This window comes from Salminus brasiliensis, chromosome 3, assembly GCF_030463535.1.
Source record: "Salminus brasiliensis chromosome 3, fSalBra1.hap2, whole genome shotgun sequence".
In the NCBI taxonomy this organism is placed as follows: domain Eukaryota; kingdom Metazoa; phylum Chordata; class Actinopteri; order Characiformes; family Bryconidae; genus Salminus; species Salminus brasiliensis.
In genome coordinates this window covers 117,133-133,628 of record NC_132880.1, presented here as the reverse complement: position 1 = coordinate 133,628, position 16,496 = coordinate 117,133, and the positions used below count along the sequence as shown (strand labels likewise).

General features: G+C 48.0%; 3 protein-coding genes across 4 annotated transcripts in view; all 3 read right to left on the bottom strand.

The window, feature by feature from the left end:
* The window catches only part of ddx47 (DEAD (Asp-Glu-Ala-Asp) box polypeptide 47), a 5,366-nt gene extending 1,065 nt beyond the window's left edge, over positions 1-4,301 (bottom strand). Inside the window, exons 1-10 of one of the 2 annotated variants that reach the window (XM_072675042.1) lie at positions 4,076-4,301; positions 3,765-3,858; positions 2,824-3,012; positions 2,555-2,614; positions 2,349-2,467; positions 1,979-2,050; positions 1,775-1,891; positions 495-641; positions 197-334; positions 1-69 (exon numbers count right to left, since the gene is read on the bottom strand). The exon at positions 1-69 is cut by the window's left edge and continues 2 nt beyond it. In XM_072675042.1, the coding sequence (XP_072531143.1) occupies positions 1-69; positions 197-334; positions 495-641; positions 1,775-1,891; positions 1,979-2,050; positions 2,349-2,467; positions 2,555-2,614; positions 2,824-3,012; positions 3,765-3,858; positions 4,076-4,165 (1,095 nt within the window). In that variant the 5' untranslated portion in view covers positions 4,166-4,301. Of the gene's footprint in view, positions 70-196; positions 335-494; positions 642-1,774; positions 1,892-1,978; positions 2,051-2,348; positions 2,468-2,554; positions 2,627-2,823; positions 3,013-3,764; positions 3,859-4,075 lie in introns of both variants that reach the window. The other variant, XM_072675041.1, reaches the window with a different exon arrangement.
* Positions 4,302-5,044: 743 nt separating this feature from the next.
* wbp11 (WW domain binding protein 11) lies at positions 5,045-10,904 on the bottom strand. Its single transcript, XM_072674485.1, has 12 exons — positions 10,688-10,904; positions 9,735-9,808; positions 9,360-9,391; positions 9,160-9,253; positions 8,813-9,009; positions 8,527-8,660; positions 7,712-7,842; positions 7,403-7,573; positions 6,943-7,056; positions 6,385-6,660; positions 6,053-6,238; positions 5,045-5,868 (listed from the first exon to the last, which is right to left on the bottom strand). Exons 2-12 carry the CDS (start codon positions 9,796-9,798, stop codon positions 5,255-5,257), a joined length of 2,013 nt encoding a protein of 670 aa, XP_072530586.1. The 5' UTR covers positions 9,799-9,808; positions 10,688-10,904; the 3' UTR covers positions 5,045-5,254.
* Positions 10,905-13,847: 2,943 nt separating this feature from the next.
* On the bottom strand, positions 13,848-16,028 carry bglap (bone gamma-carboxyglutamate (gla) protein). The gene is made up of 4 exons (XM_072674484.1): positions 15,968-16,028; positions 15,815-15,868; positions 14,230-14,317; positions 13,848-14,155 (listed from the first exon to the last, which is right to left on the bottom strand). Exons 1-4 carry the CDS (start codon positions 16,026-16,028, stop codon positions 14,053-14,055), a joined length of 306 nt encoding a protein of 101 aa, XP_072530585.1. The 3' UTR covers positions 13,848-14,052.
* Between the last annotated feature and the right edge of the window lie 468 nt (positions 16,029-16,496).

The following is a 16,496-nucleotide window of genomic DNA, read 5'->3' as shown; positions in this document are numbered from 1 at the left end:
TGTTACGAAAGTGATGGACTTCCCGGAGCGTCCGGCTCTAGCGGTTCTGCCGACTCTGTGAATGTAGTCCTAAAACAGAAAGACAGATCAGAACTGAGCGCGGGAGTGAGACAGAGTGAAGTGTGTGTGTGTGAGATAGAGACTGGAGTGTATGTGTGAGCGTCTGTGAGAGTGAAGTGAGTGTGTGAGATGTTACCTTGGAGTGTGTAGGAATATCGAAGTTGATCACACAGTCCACATGAGGAATGTCCAGCCCTCGGGACGCAACATCAGTCGCCAGCAGGACAGAGCGTGACTTCGCCTTAAACTTATTTAAAGCTCCCAGACGCTTATTCTACACACACACACACACACACACACACACAGGTGTTTACTGTGGGGTTTATTTAAAAAAAAAAAAAAAAAAAAAAAAAAAAAAAAAAATAATATATATATATATATATATATATATATATATATATATATATATATATATATAAGTGTGTTTGTGTTACCTGGCTCATCTGGCCATGTAGAGGGATGGCGGTGATGCCAAGGTTGCGCAGTAACAGCGCCACCCGCTGAGCGTTATTACAGGTACTGCAGAAGATCATAAACGAGTTTCCTGCCAAATCATTCAGAATCGACACCAAATAACAATCCTGAGAGAGAGAGAGAGAGAGAGAGAGAGAGAGAGTGAACTTTTTGAGAAAAAGAACACCACGACTCACTAAATCTCAACTATGAACTGAACCAACCAGACCCCACCAACCCAACCGACCAGATTAGGGCTGCAACTAACGATTATTTTAATAAACGATTAATCTGTCATTTTTTAGAATGCATTTACTTCTAGATGTTAAACTTATTGTGAAGATTACGCCGCCGCTCCGGCTCACTCTGTTCAACACGCTCTTATTTACTTATTTTTTCCAGCGGAGATGAAGCTCCGCAGGTGACGTAAGCGGATATGACAAGGCGAGTAACACATACATCATGCAACAACGAATCGATAAGGAAATTCGTTGCCAACACTAGGGTTAGGCCAGACAGAGCTAGACTTCCTCCTTCACTGCCCAAATTTCAACATGATCAGAGAAAACTTCACCCAAACCCTGAAGAACATTCACCCAAATCTGGGAAATCTGACTGAATTTGAAAAACTTCACATTTCTTAGGTGAAGGGAAAACAGCTATAGGCAGCAACATGCAGCCTATAGAACACTCATCACTGATACTCCACCCACACCACACTAAACCACACCCACCTTTAAAACTACTGTAAATAAAAATAGAAATACTTTTTTCACCTTCCTATTATTTTATAGTCTTTAATGATCTTATTTATTATTAATAATTAATTTTAGTTTGACATCAGTTGTATTGATTAATTGATTTATTTCAATAGATTATGTTCAGCTTTGTTTGCTTCGGCAACATTGTCTGACAGAAGGTCGGCTTTATTGGTATGACCAATGAGAGAGAAAGAGAGAGAGAGGGGGAGCGAGAGACCTACAGCAGGGAAACTGCAAAATCATGCCCTACATTGAGACATAGAGGGTGTGGATCCTGAGTAGAGCTGGTCAGTGTGGCGGTGTGTAGCAGATGGTGGTCAGTGTTGGTGGACAGTACGTTTCTATGATGCTTAAAGAAGACTGATGAGCTGAGAGTAATTAGTGCTGAGAGAGGATCTGAGCAGCAGAGCTGAGGTTTATCTGCAGGCCTATCAGGATCAATATTTAAACATATAGCCCAGCCATACTGCATACTGCCTGGTGTGTGTGTTATGTCTCACCTTGTACTTGGCAGGGATGAAGATGTAGTACTGCTGCAGTTTGTCCACTGTGGCGTATTTGGTGGAAACAGCACATTTTACTGGATCCTTCAGAGCAGCTCTCTGTAACTTTTGAACCTGGACACACACACTTTAGTTTAAGATAACATGCAACTTAAAATGATTCCGGTGTAAGCGAGTGTGTGTGTTTAGGCTGTTTGGTACCTTTTTAGTCATTGTAGCAGAAAAGAGGAATGTGTGTCTGTCTCTGGGAATAACCTTCAATATCTTATCCACCTGAGAGAGAGAGAGAGAGAGAGAGAGAGAGAGAGAGTGAGTTATTATGGTCTTTTTATACAGTTGCAATCATCCAACAATATGCAAATGCAAACCCAACAATATTAGTGGATTGGTGGACACAGCCCATGAGGAATGAGCTGAGATTCCTCAGGAACGCTGTCAGAGGCTGGACTCGGATCAGAACAGCAGATGGTTCTCTCCTAAGTACTAAAGATGTCTGTTAAAAAGGGGTTAATCATTCTGAGAAGCGGTATTGTGCTGACTGTGGAGAAAGCTCTGCAGAATCAGGGTTTACCTCCGATTCAAAATCCATGTTCAGAATTCTGTCGGCTTCGTCCATCACCAAGAACTTCAGAGCTCTCAGATTAAAACCCTTAGTGTTCTCCAGGTGATCGATCAGCCTGCCCGGAGTCGCTGAGAGAGAGAGAGAGAAAGAGAGAGAGAGAGAGGTAAAGCAACTCTTCCTCATCCTCATCCTCGATTACAACGTCAGTCACTCACCGATCACTACGTGGGGCTTCTTTGCAAGAACCAGTGCCTGTGACATCATATCAATCCCACCTACAATCACAGCTGTCACACACACACACACACACACACACACACACACACACAATCATTTATCAACATTCTTCATTACTGAGGTTCAGGTGTTTACAGGTACATGAAGATCAGAGGTTCAGACACACGATCAAAAACTGCATCAGGTAGAAAACTCTACTGAACCTGGATCATCCCTAACGAGAGAGAGAGAGAGAGAGAATATGTACCTGTTTTAACACCAATGCTGGAGCCCAATGCCTCAAACTGCTCAGCGATCTGGAAAGCGAGCTCGCGGGTGGGTGTGAGGACGAGTGTGTGCAGGCGCTGCGGGTGAGACAGCAGGGTCTGCAGGATGGGCAGGGCAAACGCACCCGTCTTACCTGAGCCCGTCTCAGCCAACCCAATCACATCTCGACCTGTGCAGAGAGACAGTGAGACAGACACACAGAGAGAGACAGTGAGACAGACACAGAGACAGACACACAGAGAGAGACAGTGAGACAGACACAGACACACACACAGAGACAGACACACACACAGACAGACACACACACAGACAGACACACACACAGAGAGACAGAGACAGTGAGACAGAGACAGTGAGAAAGAGACAGTGAGAAAGAGACAGTGAGACAGAGAAAGAGACAGTGAGAAAGAGACAGTGAGACAGAGAAAGAGACAGTGAGACAGAGAAAGAGACAGAGAAAGAGACAGTGAGACAGAGAAAGAGACAGTGAGACAGAGAAAGAGACAGTGAGACAGAGAAAGTGAGACAGAGAGTGAGACAGAGAAAGAGACAGTGAGAAAGAGAGTGAGACAGAGAAAGAGACAGTGAGAAAGAGAGTGAGACAGAGAAAGAGACAGTGAGACAGAGAAAGAGACAGTGAGACAGAGAAAGAGACAGTGAGACAGAGAAAGAGACAGTGAGAAAGAGAGTGAGACAGAGAAAGAGACAGTGAGAAAGAGAGTGAGACAGAGAAAGAGACAGTGAGACAGAGAAAGAGACAGTGAGACAGAGAAAGAGACAGTGAGACAGAGAAAGAGACAGAGAAAGAGACAGTGAGACAGAGAAAGAGACAGTGAGACAGAGAAAGAGACAGAGAAAGAGACAGTGAGAAAGAGAGTGAGACAGAGAAAGAGACAGTGAGACTGCAGGACTGGTTCTCACCTTCTAGAGCCACCGGAACCGCCTCTATCTGGATCTTAGTTGGCTGCTTCCAGCCCAGCTGCTCACACGCCTCACACAGCACCTCTGTTACACCCTTCAACACACACACACACACACACACACACACGTGGGGCAGCGGTTCTGATCCGGACAAATTTAAGGTGGAACAGAAATCCAACAGAAACCAAACCGCTCATACACTCAACATTCACACTAACCCCCCTACAGCGCGCGCGCGCGCGCGCACACACACACACACACACACACACACACACACACACACACACACACTGCAGTCGCTCCTCTGTTACCAGGTCTCTGAAGCTGCGGATCTTCTCGGCTGGATCTTTTTCTTCTTGTTCAGTTTTTGTTTCTGCCTCGTTTTTCTGCTCCTCCGCCATGTTTCCTACAGCGTGCACCAAATACCAACTAATTGCGCAGGACCGGAAACTGAGAGTTCATCGCCTTCTGGGAAATGTAGTACAGATAGGTTGTAGGCTCGAAGGACCAATCAGAGTGCTGGAAATGACGCCGCACTGTTTTACAGCAGCGGAAAACTTCCTCCTGCAACCAGATACCCGAACCCCCTTCATTCAAGAGGACAGACAGACAGACAGACAGACAGACCGATCCTTTAAGCCTCATGTCTTATTGTAGACCAGACGCTCTCAGCAGTGATCCTGTGCGAAACCGCAACATTTGGTATCGCAGGTCCACTTTCTGCTGAAACGAGAGCAACGTGCCGAACACAGAACTACACAGATCCCACAATGCTAGAATAGACCGGACCCCAATACCAACCTAAATGTCAATACTATTAATAATTGGATGGATCTGCCCACCCCTCCTCATAAAATCTTCATAACCCGTCGGAACTTTACAGGATCTACTTTCATCTCCTGTGGTCCAACCCCAGAGAAAAAACCCCTATGACCATGAAATCATCCAGACTCGCAGTAGCAGTGTGCTCATCAACGCCCGGGCTGCAGGAAATTACGGGGTAGCGTCCACTGTTAGAACAGGACTGGCCCAGAGGAACAAGGCGCAGTAGTTGGTACATTCGGAGTAAAGCTCTGATTCTGAAAAAAAGAAGTCCTGATTTGCAGGACACTCCACTGATCCAGATTCCCAACGATCCGGTTAGTCTCCACCCCACCCCGCCACGGTCGGACGTTCAGAGGTTTCCTGACTGGCACAAAGACACCGTAATCTGCAGAATTCCAGGATAAAAACGACAGCCCCGGAAACCCTTCCAGCACAAAGAGACGGAGTCAGAACAGTTTAAGGGTTCGAGTGTTTATTCAGAGACACAAACAGATCCAGCTCCTCAATCTACTCACATAAAACTGTCAATTAAACTCCAAATATAAAACTAAGGCCTGGAGGAGAGTTCCAGACCCAACAGCAGAACTGAACATTAAATGCAGACCTTTCTCTGCTCCTGACTGGAGCGCTGACCACGCCCTCACTTTAACCCCTCCCCCTCCAGCTCACAGCAGCCCCTCCATCTCCCTCATGAACGCCTCGTAAACCTGGTCCTTGGTCTTCATGCTGGGGGGGGCTGAGCTTGCACCGGGTTGAGCAGGAGCTGTGGAGGCAGTGGTTTTCTGAGCCTGACCCACCCTCTCCTCCTCCCTCCTGCCCCCTTTGTCTGGTGCCACTCCCTGCTGGCCGGCGCGGTCTCTGCGGACTCGCAGCGCCGTGGGGACGAAACGAGTCACCTCTGCTTTCGGGGCGATGATCTGAGGCTTTGCCGAAATTGTGGCACCGCCTGACTGACCAGCCCCTGCATGGGTGGGGACACTTGTGATGTTGGCTCGCTTTTCAATGGTATGGGCATGGCCTGCAGGATTGGGGGGAGTGGGGGCGGTACCTGGGGGAGGGGGCACCTGCAGGGTGGAAGGGCGGATGGAGATGGGGAGAGAAGGAGGGGGCAGGACAGGGGTAGTGGTGTGGGAGGTCTCGGCAGAGGAGGCGGGTGATTTCTGGCGGGAAACAATGCTTGGGGGAGCACTGAGCACACTGGGGTTCAGAGGGGGTGGGAACATAGAGAGGGGCGGGGCCAAGCGGGGTGGAACTGAGCGCGGCGGAGGAGGAGGAATACCTGCACAGAGCAAAACCGAGCAGAGTTAGACAAAAACAAATGCTCTGAGAAACAGACACACCTTAAATGAAGCGTGGGAATAAGGGGAGAAGTTGTTCAGTGGAGGGTTTGCTGAACACAACAACCGTGACAGCAGGAAGTCCTCAGTAGTACAGTAATACGATCAGTGTGTATAAGTATATACCTGGTGGTGCAGGGGGTGGCAGCCTGGGAGGGGGTCCTCTGGGAGGGGGTCCTGGGGGCATGCCAGGTGGAGGGCCGGGTGGGGGTCCCGGAGGGCGGCCAGGTGGGGGTCCAGGTGGCAGCATTCGGGGCATTGGCCCTCTCAGAGCACCTGGGATACCAGGGGGCCTCAGGAACGGGGGCGCACCTGAGAAAATGCATTTATTTTTTACATTTTTCCTTTATTTAACCAGGTTAGTCACACTGACCAACAACTTTCTCTCTCTCTCTCTTACACACACACACACACACACACACACACACACACACTCTTCGCCTGCTGCAGTCACTCACCGGGAGGTGGTCCTGGCGGCGGTCCCGTGGGAGGACCTGGCGGCCTCATTGGAGGAGCCGGAGGTGGTCCTAAAGGAGGAGGGCCTGTGATTGGTGGCGCTTGCATGTGGGGGGGTGGCTGCTGTGTTCCGATTGGTACTGACGGAGGGGGAGGTCTGGGCAGAGCATGTGAAGCCTGAGCGTCTCCAGGGGGGCCAGCCTCTTCCTCATCCGACTGCTCACTGTCCGTGTACTCCTCCTCTTCCTCCTCTTCTTCTTCCTCCGGCACAGACTGGCCTAAAACACACACAAGCACAATCAGCATGCAACTGGTTACCCATATAACCCAACAAACCAATAAATCAGGACGTGAAGAACTGCAGGATAGCACACATTGATCACGTATTGATTTAATAACATATTGATCACATTGATCACATATTGATTATCTACCATATTGCTAAAACAGCTGTTTGTTTATACTGTTTATGTAGTTGATCAGACTGTGTTCTGAATGGAGTTCTGCTCAGACTCGGGTGGGAACTGTGTGTGGGTGGGTGTGCGTGCATGTGTGTATACCTGCCATCCGCAGCATCATCGCCTGTAGAGGAGTGATGGCCTTTGTCTTCTTCACAACTCTCTTCTTCTTCCTCTTTGTGGGCTGGGGAATATCAGCAAAGCGTACAGTCCGGCCTAACAAAGCCATTAACATAATTAAAGCAACTCCAACTTGAATATTAATATTATTTATTATCATTATTAATAATAATAATAATAATAATAATAAGACACTAAATAAGTTAAATAAATAAGAACAATGATAAGAACTAATAAAGATCTTCCCAGTATATGTAAATGAGAGCAAGTCTTCAGTAACATGGTTTGTTGTGTTTTCCTGCTCCAGTGTCTGATTATCATTTTATTAACAAAGTTTAACCCGAGTGTCAAAGTGGTAAGGAGTGCAGTAGTGGAGAAGTGCGCTGGTTAGTGCAGCAGTGGAGTGGAGAAGTTGTTACCCCCCCCCCCCAAAGTTCCTCACCTCTCTCTCGCTCCTCCTCTCTCTCTTCATGTCGATCTCCTGGGGTTCGTTTCTCCAAGGGATCGTCTCTCTCTCCCTCACTCTCTGATTCGCTCTCCTCTTCTCCCAGGTCTGAGCCACTGTCACTCTCTCGCTCTGCTGTGTCCATCAGCTCAGGATCTGCCTCCACTTCTGAACACACACACACACACACACACACACACACACGTTAGGCAGATAAGTGTATCAGTGCGAGTGAATGCAGGGTTATTGTTGGTGTGATTACACACATTCAGCTGTGGTATTAAAGGTGTGTGTATGTGTGAGTACCTGCTCTGCGGTTGCCATACAGCTGCAGTACTTGAGGTGGTGGAGGACCTGGTGGTGGTCCAGGGGGTTTGCGTCCAGGCGGTAACCGGGGAACCCCAGCAACAGCTGCCGACGACAATGCAGTCCCTTTACTGCAATAGTGGATTCACACACACACACACACACACACACAGTTTAATTGACCCTGAAAAATAAAGGCAGTGTAATTTAATGTAGATTATTTAAAGGGGAATTTTCTACATAGTTAAATAGTTCAGATGATCAGACTCAGTCAGAGTGGGGGTTTTTGGGGGGTTTGGTGTAAAACACCTGGTTCTAGATAAGCTTCCCCTAGTCAGAGCTGTTCTACAGTGGAGGTTCTAGATAAGCTCCCCCAGGCAGAGCTGTGGTTCTACAGTGGAGATGAAGGGAAGCAGACGCTCTAATAAAAGCTCCTCACAGAAAGTTCTTCACCTAATGGTGATGAAGACGCTGGCTGATGCCTGAGACACTGTTCTACCAGAGTTCTGAGAAGAGTTCGGCTCTAGAACCTGCTTTTAGAACCAGATCATTAAAATGGTGGAGGGATACATGCTGCAGGGTGTAGTGCAGCTACAGAAAGTAGTCCCTAAAGAAAACTGGATTAGTGGAGATTCTCCACTATTTTACCTTCATCATCATCATCATCATCATTCCATATAAAACTCAGATGGGCTAGATCTGTGTTGTAGTCATGGAGACCAAAACATGGTTCCAGTCACCACCATCTCAAACACAAAACTGGTAGATTTGGAGGACATGATCTGGATTAATTTAGCAGGATAAAGGTTACTTACCTAAAGGCTGAGCTCTTCTTCAGGATGGATGGTGGCTGAGCCCCAGGCAGTGGAATGTCTTGAATCAGAACGCTGGACGGAGCATGGGGCATCTCCGGCAGTGGGATACTGTCCACTTCCACAGACTCTGCATTCTGGAGGAAAATACAAACACACAGACTGTTGGCACTGCCGTCCCCCAACCCAACGTAAACTCAGGACCCCAGCAGACCCGTGTCTGACAAGTTAGACCTTTAACGGGAAATACAGAAGCTTCTCTTCAGCGCAGACCTGTACCGACACACACCTTCACAGAGTCGAAGTAGAGAGAGAGCTGTCCACGTTTGGTCTCATAATCCAGCTCCAGTTTACGAAGTTCTTTATACGTGTCAGGATTTTCCCGCTCATAGAGACGAACGATCCTCTCAAACGTCTCACGGAGTTTCTTCCTCTTATCTCTCAAAACCTTATCGTTCAGCAGAGGCTGCTGCACCGGGTTAAACTCTACCAGAGACACAGAGAGAGACACAGAGAGAGACACAGAGAGAGACACAGAGAGAGACACAGAGAATAAGGAAAATGAATCGAATTATTGTAAATCTTCAGTTTAAAAGTTCACACTGAGCTAAATGAACACAGACAGACAGCTTTTACCCATTTCATCAAGTTTCTCCATGTCTCTGATGATTTGTCTGGGATCCTTCATCTTCAGCACAGCTGCTCTCACCATCATTCTCTGCTTCTTGTTCTAGAACACACACACACACACACACACACACACACACACACAGTAAATCTGCTGCAGTACACAAACTGTATAAACTTCTGTTCAATCCCGAAAGAGCTGTGGTTACCTTCTTCAGCTCCCTCTTCCTGGCCTCCTTTCCTAAAGAAAACACACACACACACACACACACACACAGTTTGAACGGAGTGATGAACGGAGTGTGAGGGTAGTGTGTGTAGGGGCGCTGTATGGGGGAGGGGTTAGACTAAAAGTACTTGAAATAAAATGGTCCTCATATCACAGTCCTGTGGTAGAAGTCCACCTGCAGAAGACCAGAGGGAACCGGTTCTGTTCGAACCCGAACCATCAGAAATAAGATCATCAGTGTTGGAGGAGCCAGGGCCAGTAGGGCTCAGTGCAGTCTTTTCATGGGGCCCAAAATCACTGGCTGTGCCACTGGGTGTGCGTGTGTGTGTGTGTGTGTGTGTGTTGGGAGACTTACGGGCCTGATCTGTGGGGTTCATAAATTTCCCACTCTTGGTGGACGAGGTGGACCTGCGACCCATGACTGCTCACCTGCAAACAACACACACCATCACTCTTCACACACTCTCCTGTTTCCTTTTAATAACATGTGCAAATAAAGCAATTCAGGCTTTTCCTGAAGGACTGAGGTGAAAGTATCTGGACACGTTCGCTAATTTAACGATGGATCTATGACTGAAGGCCTGATCTGAGTCTGAGGTTCACTGAGAAACAGCAGATCCCGCAGCAGCACTACAGCTCCACCTTAAACACAGCAGATCCCGCAGCAGCACTACAGCTCCACCTTAAACACAGCAGACCCCGCAGCAGCACTACAGCTCCACCTTAAACACAGCAGACCCCGCAGCAGCACTACAGCTCCACCTTAAACACAGCAGACCCCGCAGCAGCACTACAGCTCCACCTTAAACACAGCAGACCCCGCAGCAGCACTACAGCTCCACCTTAAACACAGCAGACCCCGCAGCAGCACTACAGCTCCACCTTAAACACAGCAGACCCCGCAGCAGCACTACAGCTCCACCTTAAACACAGCAGACCCCGCAGCAGCACTACAGCTCCACCTTAAACACAGCAGACCCCGCAGCAGCACTACAGCTCCACCTTAAACACAGCAGATCCCGCAGCAGCACTACAGCTCCACCTTAAACACAGCAGATCCCGCAGCAGCACTACAGCTCCACCTTAAACACAGCAGATCCCGCAGCAGCACTACAGCTCCACCTTAAACACAGCAGATCCCGCAGCAGCACTTAAGGTGGAGCTGTGTGTAAACCCTTATAATCACATCAGACTTACCACCAGAATCTCTAATGTCGGTTATTGTTATTATTATTAATGATGATGATGATGATGATGAGGATGATGAGGATGAACGGGGTCTCTATGGGTGTCGGTGGTTATGCTCACCGTTAGCCGCTCAGTCCGTCAGTTAAATCTCTACCGGAGATCCACACCGCGCCGCTGGACGAAGGTAGCTCCTCTCGCGGCAGCCTGCGGGTCTTCTGATCGGAGCAGTGAGGAGATCTGGATCTTTATTGATCTTTTTATTTCTGATCAGTTTAATCGATAGCATTAGCGTTAGCGCGATGTGCGCGAGCCGCCATATTTACTTCCCGCGTTCTTCTTCTGAGGTGGAAAAAAACACACCGAGACGAAGCGGCGCCCTCTAGCGAACGCCACCGTCCTCTACACCCCCTCCATCGGTAGTGGGTGTGGGTGGGTGTGGTTTTATAGATAGACAGATACTTAATTTATAGATCCTGAAGGAAGTTTAGCAGCCAGTAGCAGTTACACAATACAGCACAGTAAACAATAATAATAACAATAAATAGAATAAATGTGAAAAATGATTTATATATCTGTATCTGTATTTAAAGCAGCCGGAGATGAAAGGCGGTGCAGTAAAGAATGAGGACAGGAGGGAGGAGCGGGGGGAGGAGCAGAGGGAGGAGCGGAGGGAGGAGCGGGGGGAGGAGCGGAGGGAGGAGCGGAGGGAGGAGCGGGGGGAGGAGCGGAGGGAGGAGTGGGGGGAGGAGCAGGGGGAGGAGCGGAGGGAGGAGCGGGGGGAGGAGCAGGGGGAGGAGCGGAGGGAGGAGTGGGGGGATGAGCAGGGGGAGGAGCAGGGGGAGGAGCGGAGGGAGGAGTGGGGGGAGGAGCAGGGGGAGGAGCGGAGGGAGGAGCAGGGGGAGGAGCGGAGGGAGGAGTGGGGGGATGAGCAGGGGGAGGAGCAGGGGGAGGTATCAGCAGACAGATGACAGGACTGAATAAATAAGTGCAGATGCTGGATTACAGTAAAGTAGAGTGTGAGGAGTGTGAGGAGTGCAGATGTACAGGATGGACAGTAAAGTGTAAACAGTGCAGATTAAACCTCTGATTAAACATAAGAGACTCAGTCCTCCTCCACCCTCCTCCACCCTCCTCCTCCCTCTCCCGGCTCCACTGGGAGGAGCTGAAGAGTCTGAGGATCTCCTGAGTCTATAGAGCAGCTCTGTGACAGCAGCCTGCCACTGAACTCAGCTCCTGTAGTCCATAATGATGGAGAGCAGTGGGTGAGCATCATCGTCCATGATGGAGAGCAGTGTACGCAGTGTCCTCCTCTCTGCCACCTGAACCACAGAGTCCAGTTCCACACCAACCACTGACCCAGCACGTCTGACCAGAACATCTGACCCAGCACGTCTGAGCAGAACATCTGACCCAGCACGTCTGACCCAGCACGTCTGACCAGCACGTCTGACCAGCCTGTCGAGTTGCCTCTCGTCTCTCTTTTTCACGCTTCCTCCTCAGCAGAGAAAAGAGTTGATGTGCTCCATATACAGCTCTGGAACATACGCCTCATTCTAATTAATGTGGTTGTGAAGAGGTGATCACCTGAACCAAATCTTATTTAAGGAGGAAAAGTAGAAAAAGAAGGGCTCGGTTCTGGCTTTACTGGCAGAGGGATGTCATATTGCTTCCATCCTTAAAATCCATTACAGCAAGGTGAAGCAGCAGACATTGGGGTGAGGTGCACGTCAAGAGCAGTTTGAAACAGGCTCCTAGAGGCAGGACTCAGGTCATTTAAAGCCAGAAAAAAGCCCTTCATCAATGAGAAGCAAGAAAGAGCCAGGCTGAGGTTTGCCAAAGACCATAGGGATTGGGCCATAGAGGACTGGAGTAAGGGCCAATTTTCAGCTTTGCGCAACACCTGGTCATCTGATGGTTAGACGGAGACCTGGAGAGGTGTACAAGCCACAGTGTCTGTGACTGTGAAATTTGGTGGAGGATCTGTGATGATCTGGGGAAGCTTCAGCCAGGCTGGAATCGGGCAGATTTGTCTTTGCGAAGGACGCATTAATCAAGTCTCACACAAGATACTGAAATACGGAAAACCTGATCCTTCTGCTCTGGCAGTGTTCCTTAACTCTGAGGACTGGTTTTATCAGCAGGACAATGCTCCATGACACACAGCTAGGTCAATCAAGGTGTGGATAAAGGACCACCAGATCAAGACCCTGTCATGGCTAGGATCAGAACCCAATCTCCTGACCTGAACCCCACTGAAAATCTCTGGAGTGTAATCAAGAGGAAGCTGGATGGTCACAAGCCATCAGACAAAGCTGAACTGCTTGGATTTTTGCACCAGGATTGGCATCAGCTCACCCAAAAGCAGTGGGAAAGAAATCAGGGTTATTCCTCCAAATATTGATTTCTGAACTCTTCCTGAGTTCAAATATTAGTATTGTTGTTTCAGTGTTAAACGTTCTTATATTAAAATAGTATCAACATTATTTTAATATGAATTACAAGTATTATAATTCATATTACTGATCTGTGTAATATCTCTTCGCTCAGTAACAGGGTGTTTTCCTACAGTGCTGTTTTCTACTCACATCTTTTATTTATAAAGACCCTCTTATCAGAATGGATTCACTCGGATCTCTGTAGCTACTTCATGCTTTTTTAACCTCTAAACCCCTTCAAACCGCCGGTGCTTCCAAGCCTTTTCTTCACATTTTTCAGCCCTATTTTCCTATTTCATAACCCTTATACAAGATGAAGTCAGTACACTGCAGTGTAATTATACAGGTGTAATTATACATGATTGCATTCAGCCCTGAGGGTGAGATCATCGAGAAAGTCAGGTTCTTCCACTGCTCCACAGCTCCTCAATGATGGGGGGCTTTATACCCCTCTAGCCCACGCCTGGCATTAGGCAGCATGGAGCCAATAGGGTCAGGATGTTGATCTGCTCCAGAGAGTCCTATTCTATTGGCAATGCTGTGTCACACAGTACAGTGTAACCATGTACAGTGTAGGGCTGTACCTCCACTTATGGTGGCATATGACCTTCACACACATTGAGATTGGTGACAGTCTAAGCCCAGTACTTGTTACCAGTGTTAGCCTAGCATCTCACGCTGTAAACCCCAGCAGTGTGTTAATGAAAGAGGTGTTATATGTATTCTTTCCAGTCCAGTAGAGAGCAGTTAATAAGGAGAGCGGGGGGCGGGGGTTGTTTGGGTATTTCAGCTTTATTTCTGCTACAGTACAATTCAACATATCAACACAGCCTTCACACCTCCTCCTCCTCTTCATCCTCTCCCTCCTCCTCCTCTTCCTCTCTGACCCATCACAACACTGCACTAATATTAATATCACTGATGTCACTAATAATAATATTAATTCAGTCTCTCCCAGTCTTTAATGATCTACTCTAACACTAATTGTCCTGATTCCTCGTCCACTCTTGGTGGGTCTAAGTGGCAGTAATTGGCTGAGGAGGAGTCAGGCTAGAAGGGGATTGGTCCATAGTAGGCGGTGTAGGCTGCGATGATTCCGTCCGTGTCCATCATGTGCTCACACGCCAGGTTCAACTCACACACCTCCCGCAGACTAAGAGAGGGAGAGAGTTAGAGTAAGATAGTGTGTGTGTGTGTGTGTGTGTGTGTGTGTGTGTGTGTGTATACCTCTCTAACTGGACCTGTGTTAGGTCAGCAGGTCCAGCTCGTTTCTGCCGCACCACAACAGAGGCCAGGTCTCGCTTCACAAACACACCTATAACAGACACACACACACCCACACACAAACAGGCTGTTAATAGTGTTGTGATGAGTGAACAGTGAGAGGACAGAAGGTGAACAGTGAAAGGACAGAGGGTAAATAGTGAGAGAATAGAGGGTGAACAGTGAGAGAATAGAGGGTGAACAGTGAGAGGACAGAAGGTGAACAGTGAAAGGACAGAGGGTAAATAGTGAGAGAATAGAGGGTGAACAGTGAGAGGACAGAAGGTGAATAGTGAGAGAATAGAGGGTGAACAGTGAGAGGACAGAAGGTGAACAGTGAAAGGACAGAGGGTAAATAGTGAGAGAATAGAGGGTGAACAGTGAGAGGACAGAAGGTGAACAGTGAAAGGACAGAGGGTAAATAGTGAGAGAATAGAGGGTGAACAGTGAGAGGACAGAAGGTGAACAGTGAGAGGACAGAAGGTGAATAGTGAGAGAATAGAGGGTGAACAGTGAGAGGACAGAAGGTGAACAGTGAAAGGACAGAGGGTAAATAGTGAGAGAATAGAGGGTGAACAGTGAGAGGACAGAAGGTGAATAGTGAGAGAATAGAGGGTGAACAGTGAGAGGACAGAAGGTGAACAGTGAAAGGACAGAGGGTAAATAGTGAGAGAATAGAGGGTGAACAGTGAGAGGACAGAAGGTGAATAGTGAGAGAATAGAGGGTGAACAGTGAGAGAATAGAGGGTGAACAGTGAGAGAATAGAGGGTGAACAGTGAGAGGACAGAAGGTAAATAGTGAGAGAATAGAGGGTGAACAGTGAGAGGACAGAAGGTGAACAGTGAAAGGACAGAGGGTAAATAGTGAGAGAATAGAGGGTGAACAGTGAGAGGACAGAAGGTGAATAGTGAGAGGACAGAAGGTGAACAGTGAGAGAATAGAGGGTGAACAGTGAGAGGACAGAAGGTGAATAGTGAGAGGACAGAAGGTGAATAGTGAGAGAATAGAGGGTGAACAGTGAGAGGACAGAAGGTGAACAGTGAAAGGACAGAGGGTAAATAGTGAGAGAATAGAGGGTGAACAGTGAGAGGACAGAAGGTGAATAGTGAGAGGACAGAAGGTGAATAGTGAGAGAATAGAGGGTGAACAGTGAGAGGACAGAAGGTGAACAGTGAGAGAATAGAGGGTGAACAGTGAGTGAGCTGATGCTGCCAAGCTGTACAACACACTTCCCAGTTACACTAACAGTATCATCTGAGTAAAATTTCAGTTACACCACAGCTACATCTGTTACTCCACAGCTACATCTGTTACACCACAGCTACATATGTTACTCCACAGCTACACCTGTTACACCACAGCTACATCTGTTACTCCACAGCTACATCTGTTACACCACAGCTACATCTGTTACTCCACAGCTACATCTGTTACTCCACAGCTACATCTGTTACACCACAGCTACATCTGTTACTCCACAGCTACATCTGTTACACCACAGCTACATCTGTTACACCACAGCTACACCACAGTCAGAGTCAGTCTTACCTTCCTCACTGGGAGAGTTTCCCACACTTACAGACTTGGTGTCTGAATCAGCACCTGCAGCGCACACACACACACACACACACACACATACACACACACAGTTACTTAAAAGTAAATTGATTTAAATACACACACACAAACTCACACACTCACCTGTGCACATGCACAGGCCTATAAGAGCCGACAGCAGCAAGAGAGAGAGGAATGTCTTCATCTTCTGTCCTGTTCTGATGATTGACCAAAAATGACCAGCACACACACACCCTCACACACACCCTCACACACACTGGGTTTATAGCTGCTCAGCACAGTGGGCAGAGTATGATTGGTGGAGGAATCAGATATCAAACCCCCACAAACACACCTATGGGCTGATCTGTGTGTGTGTGTGAGTTGACCTCTGAATTGGGAGTCTCTAATCCTTCTGACCGCAGATCCTCCTCCTGCAGTCTGACCGTGCACTGAGCTTCGTTTGCAGCTGCAGGAGTCGTTAGATGACCAGTGGGTACCGGTACTGTTATGGGATGGGGGGTTGGTGGACCCAAGAGCAGAACTCCTGGTTTATTGATTTATTTTAAACGGGGAGAAATAAATAAACTGAGAAATGGATCATTAGAAAGGTGAACAGGGGACAAGGACAACTGGATGGGTTTTGCTTGGTGTGCAGGAAGCCAGGTTTGAA

Excerpts from the sequence above, each read along its gene's own strand:
- wbp11 (XM_072674485.1), bottom strand. The coding sequence starts at position 9,798 with ATGGGTCGCAGGTCCACCTCGTCCACCAAGAGTGGGAAATTTATGAAC. Across the intron at positions 8,661-8,812 it reads TCTACTTCGACTCTGTGAAG|AATGCAGAGTCTGTGGAAGT; the intron begins GTGTGTGTCGGT and ends ATTTTCCTCCAG. Across the intron at positions 7,843-8,526 it reads AAGAAGAGCTCAGCCTTTAG|TAAAGGGACTGCATTGTCGT; the intron begins GTAAGTAACCTT and ends CCACTATTGCAG.
- bglap (XM_072674484.1), bottom strand. The coding sequence starts at position 16,028 with ATGAAGACATTCCTCTCTCTCTTGCTGCTGTCGGCTCTTATAGGCCTG. Across the intron at positions 15,869-15,967 it reads AGGCCTGTGCATGTGCACAG|GTGCTGATTCAGACACCAAG; the intron begins GTGAGTGTGTGA and ends TGTGCGCTGCAG. Across the intron at positions 14,318-15,814 it reads AAACTCTCCCAGTGAGGAAG|GTGTGTTTGTGAAGCGAGAC; the intron begins GTAAGACTGACT and ends TGTCTGTTATAG.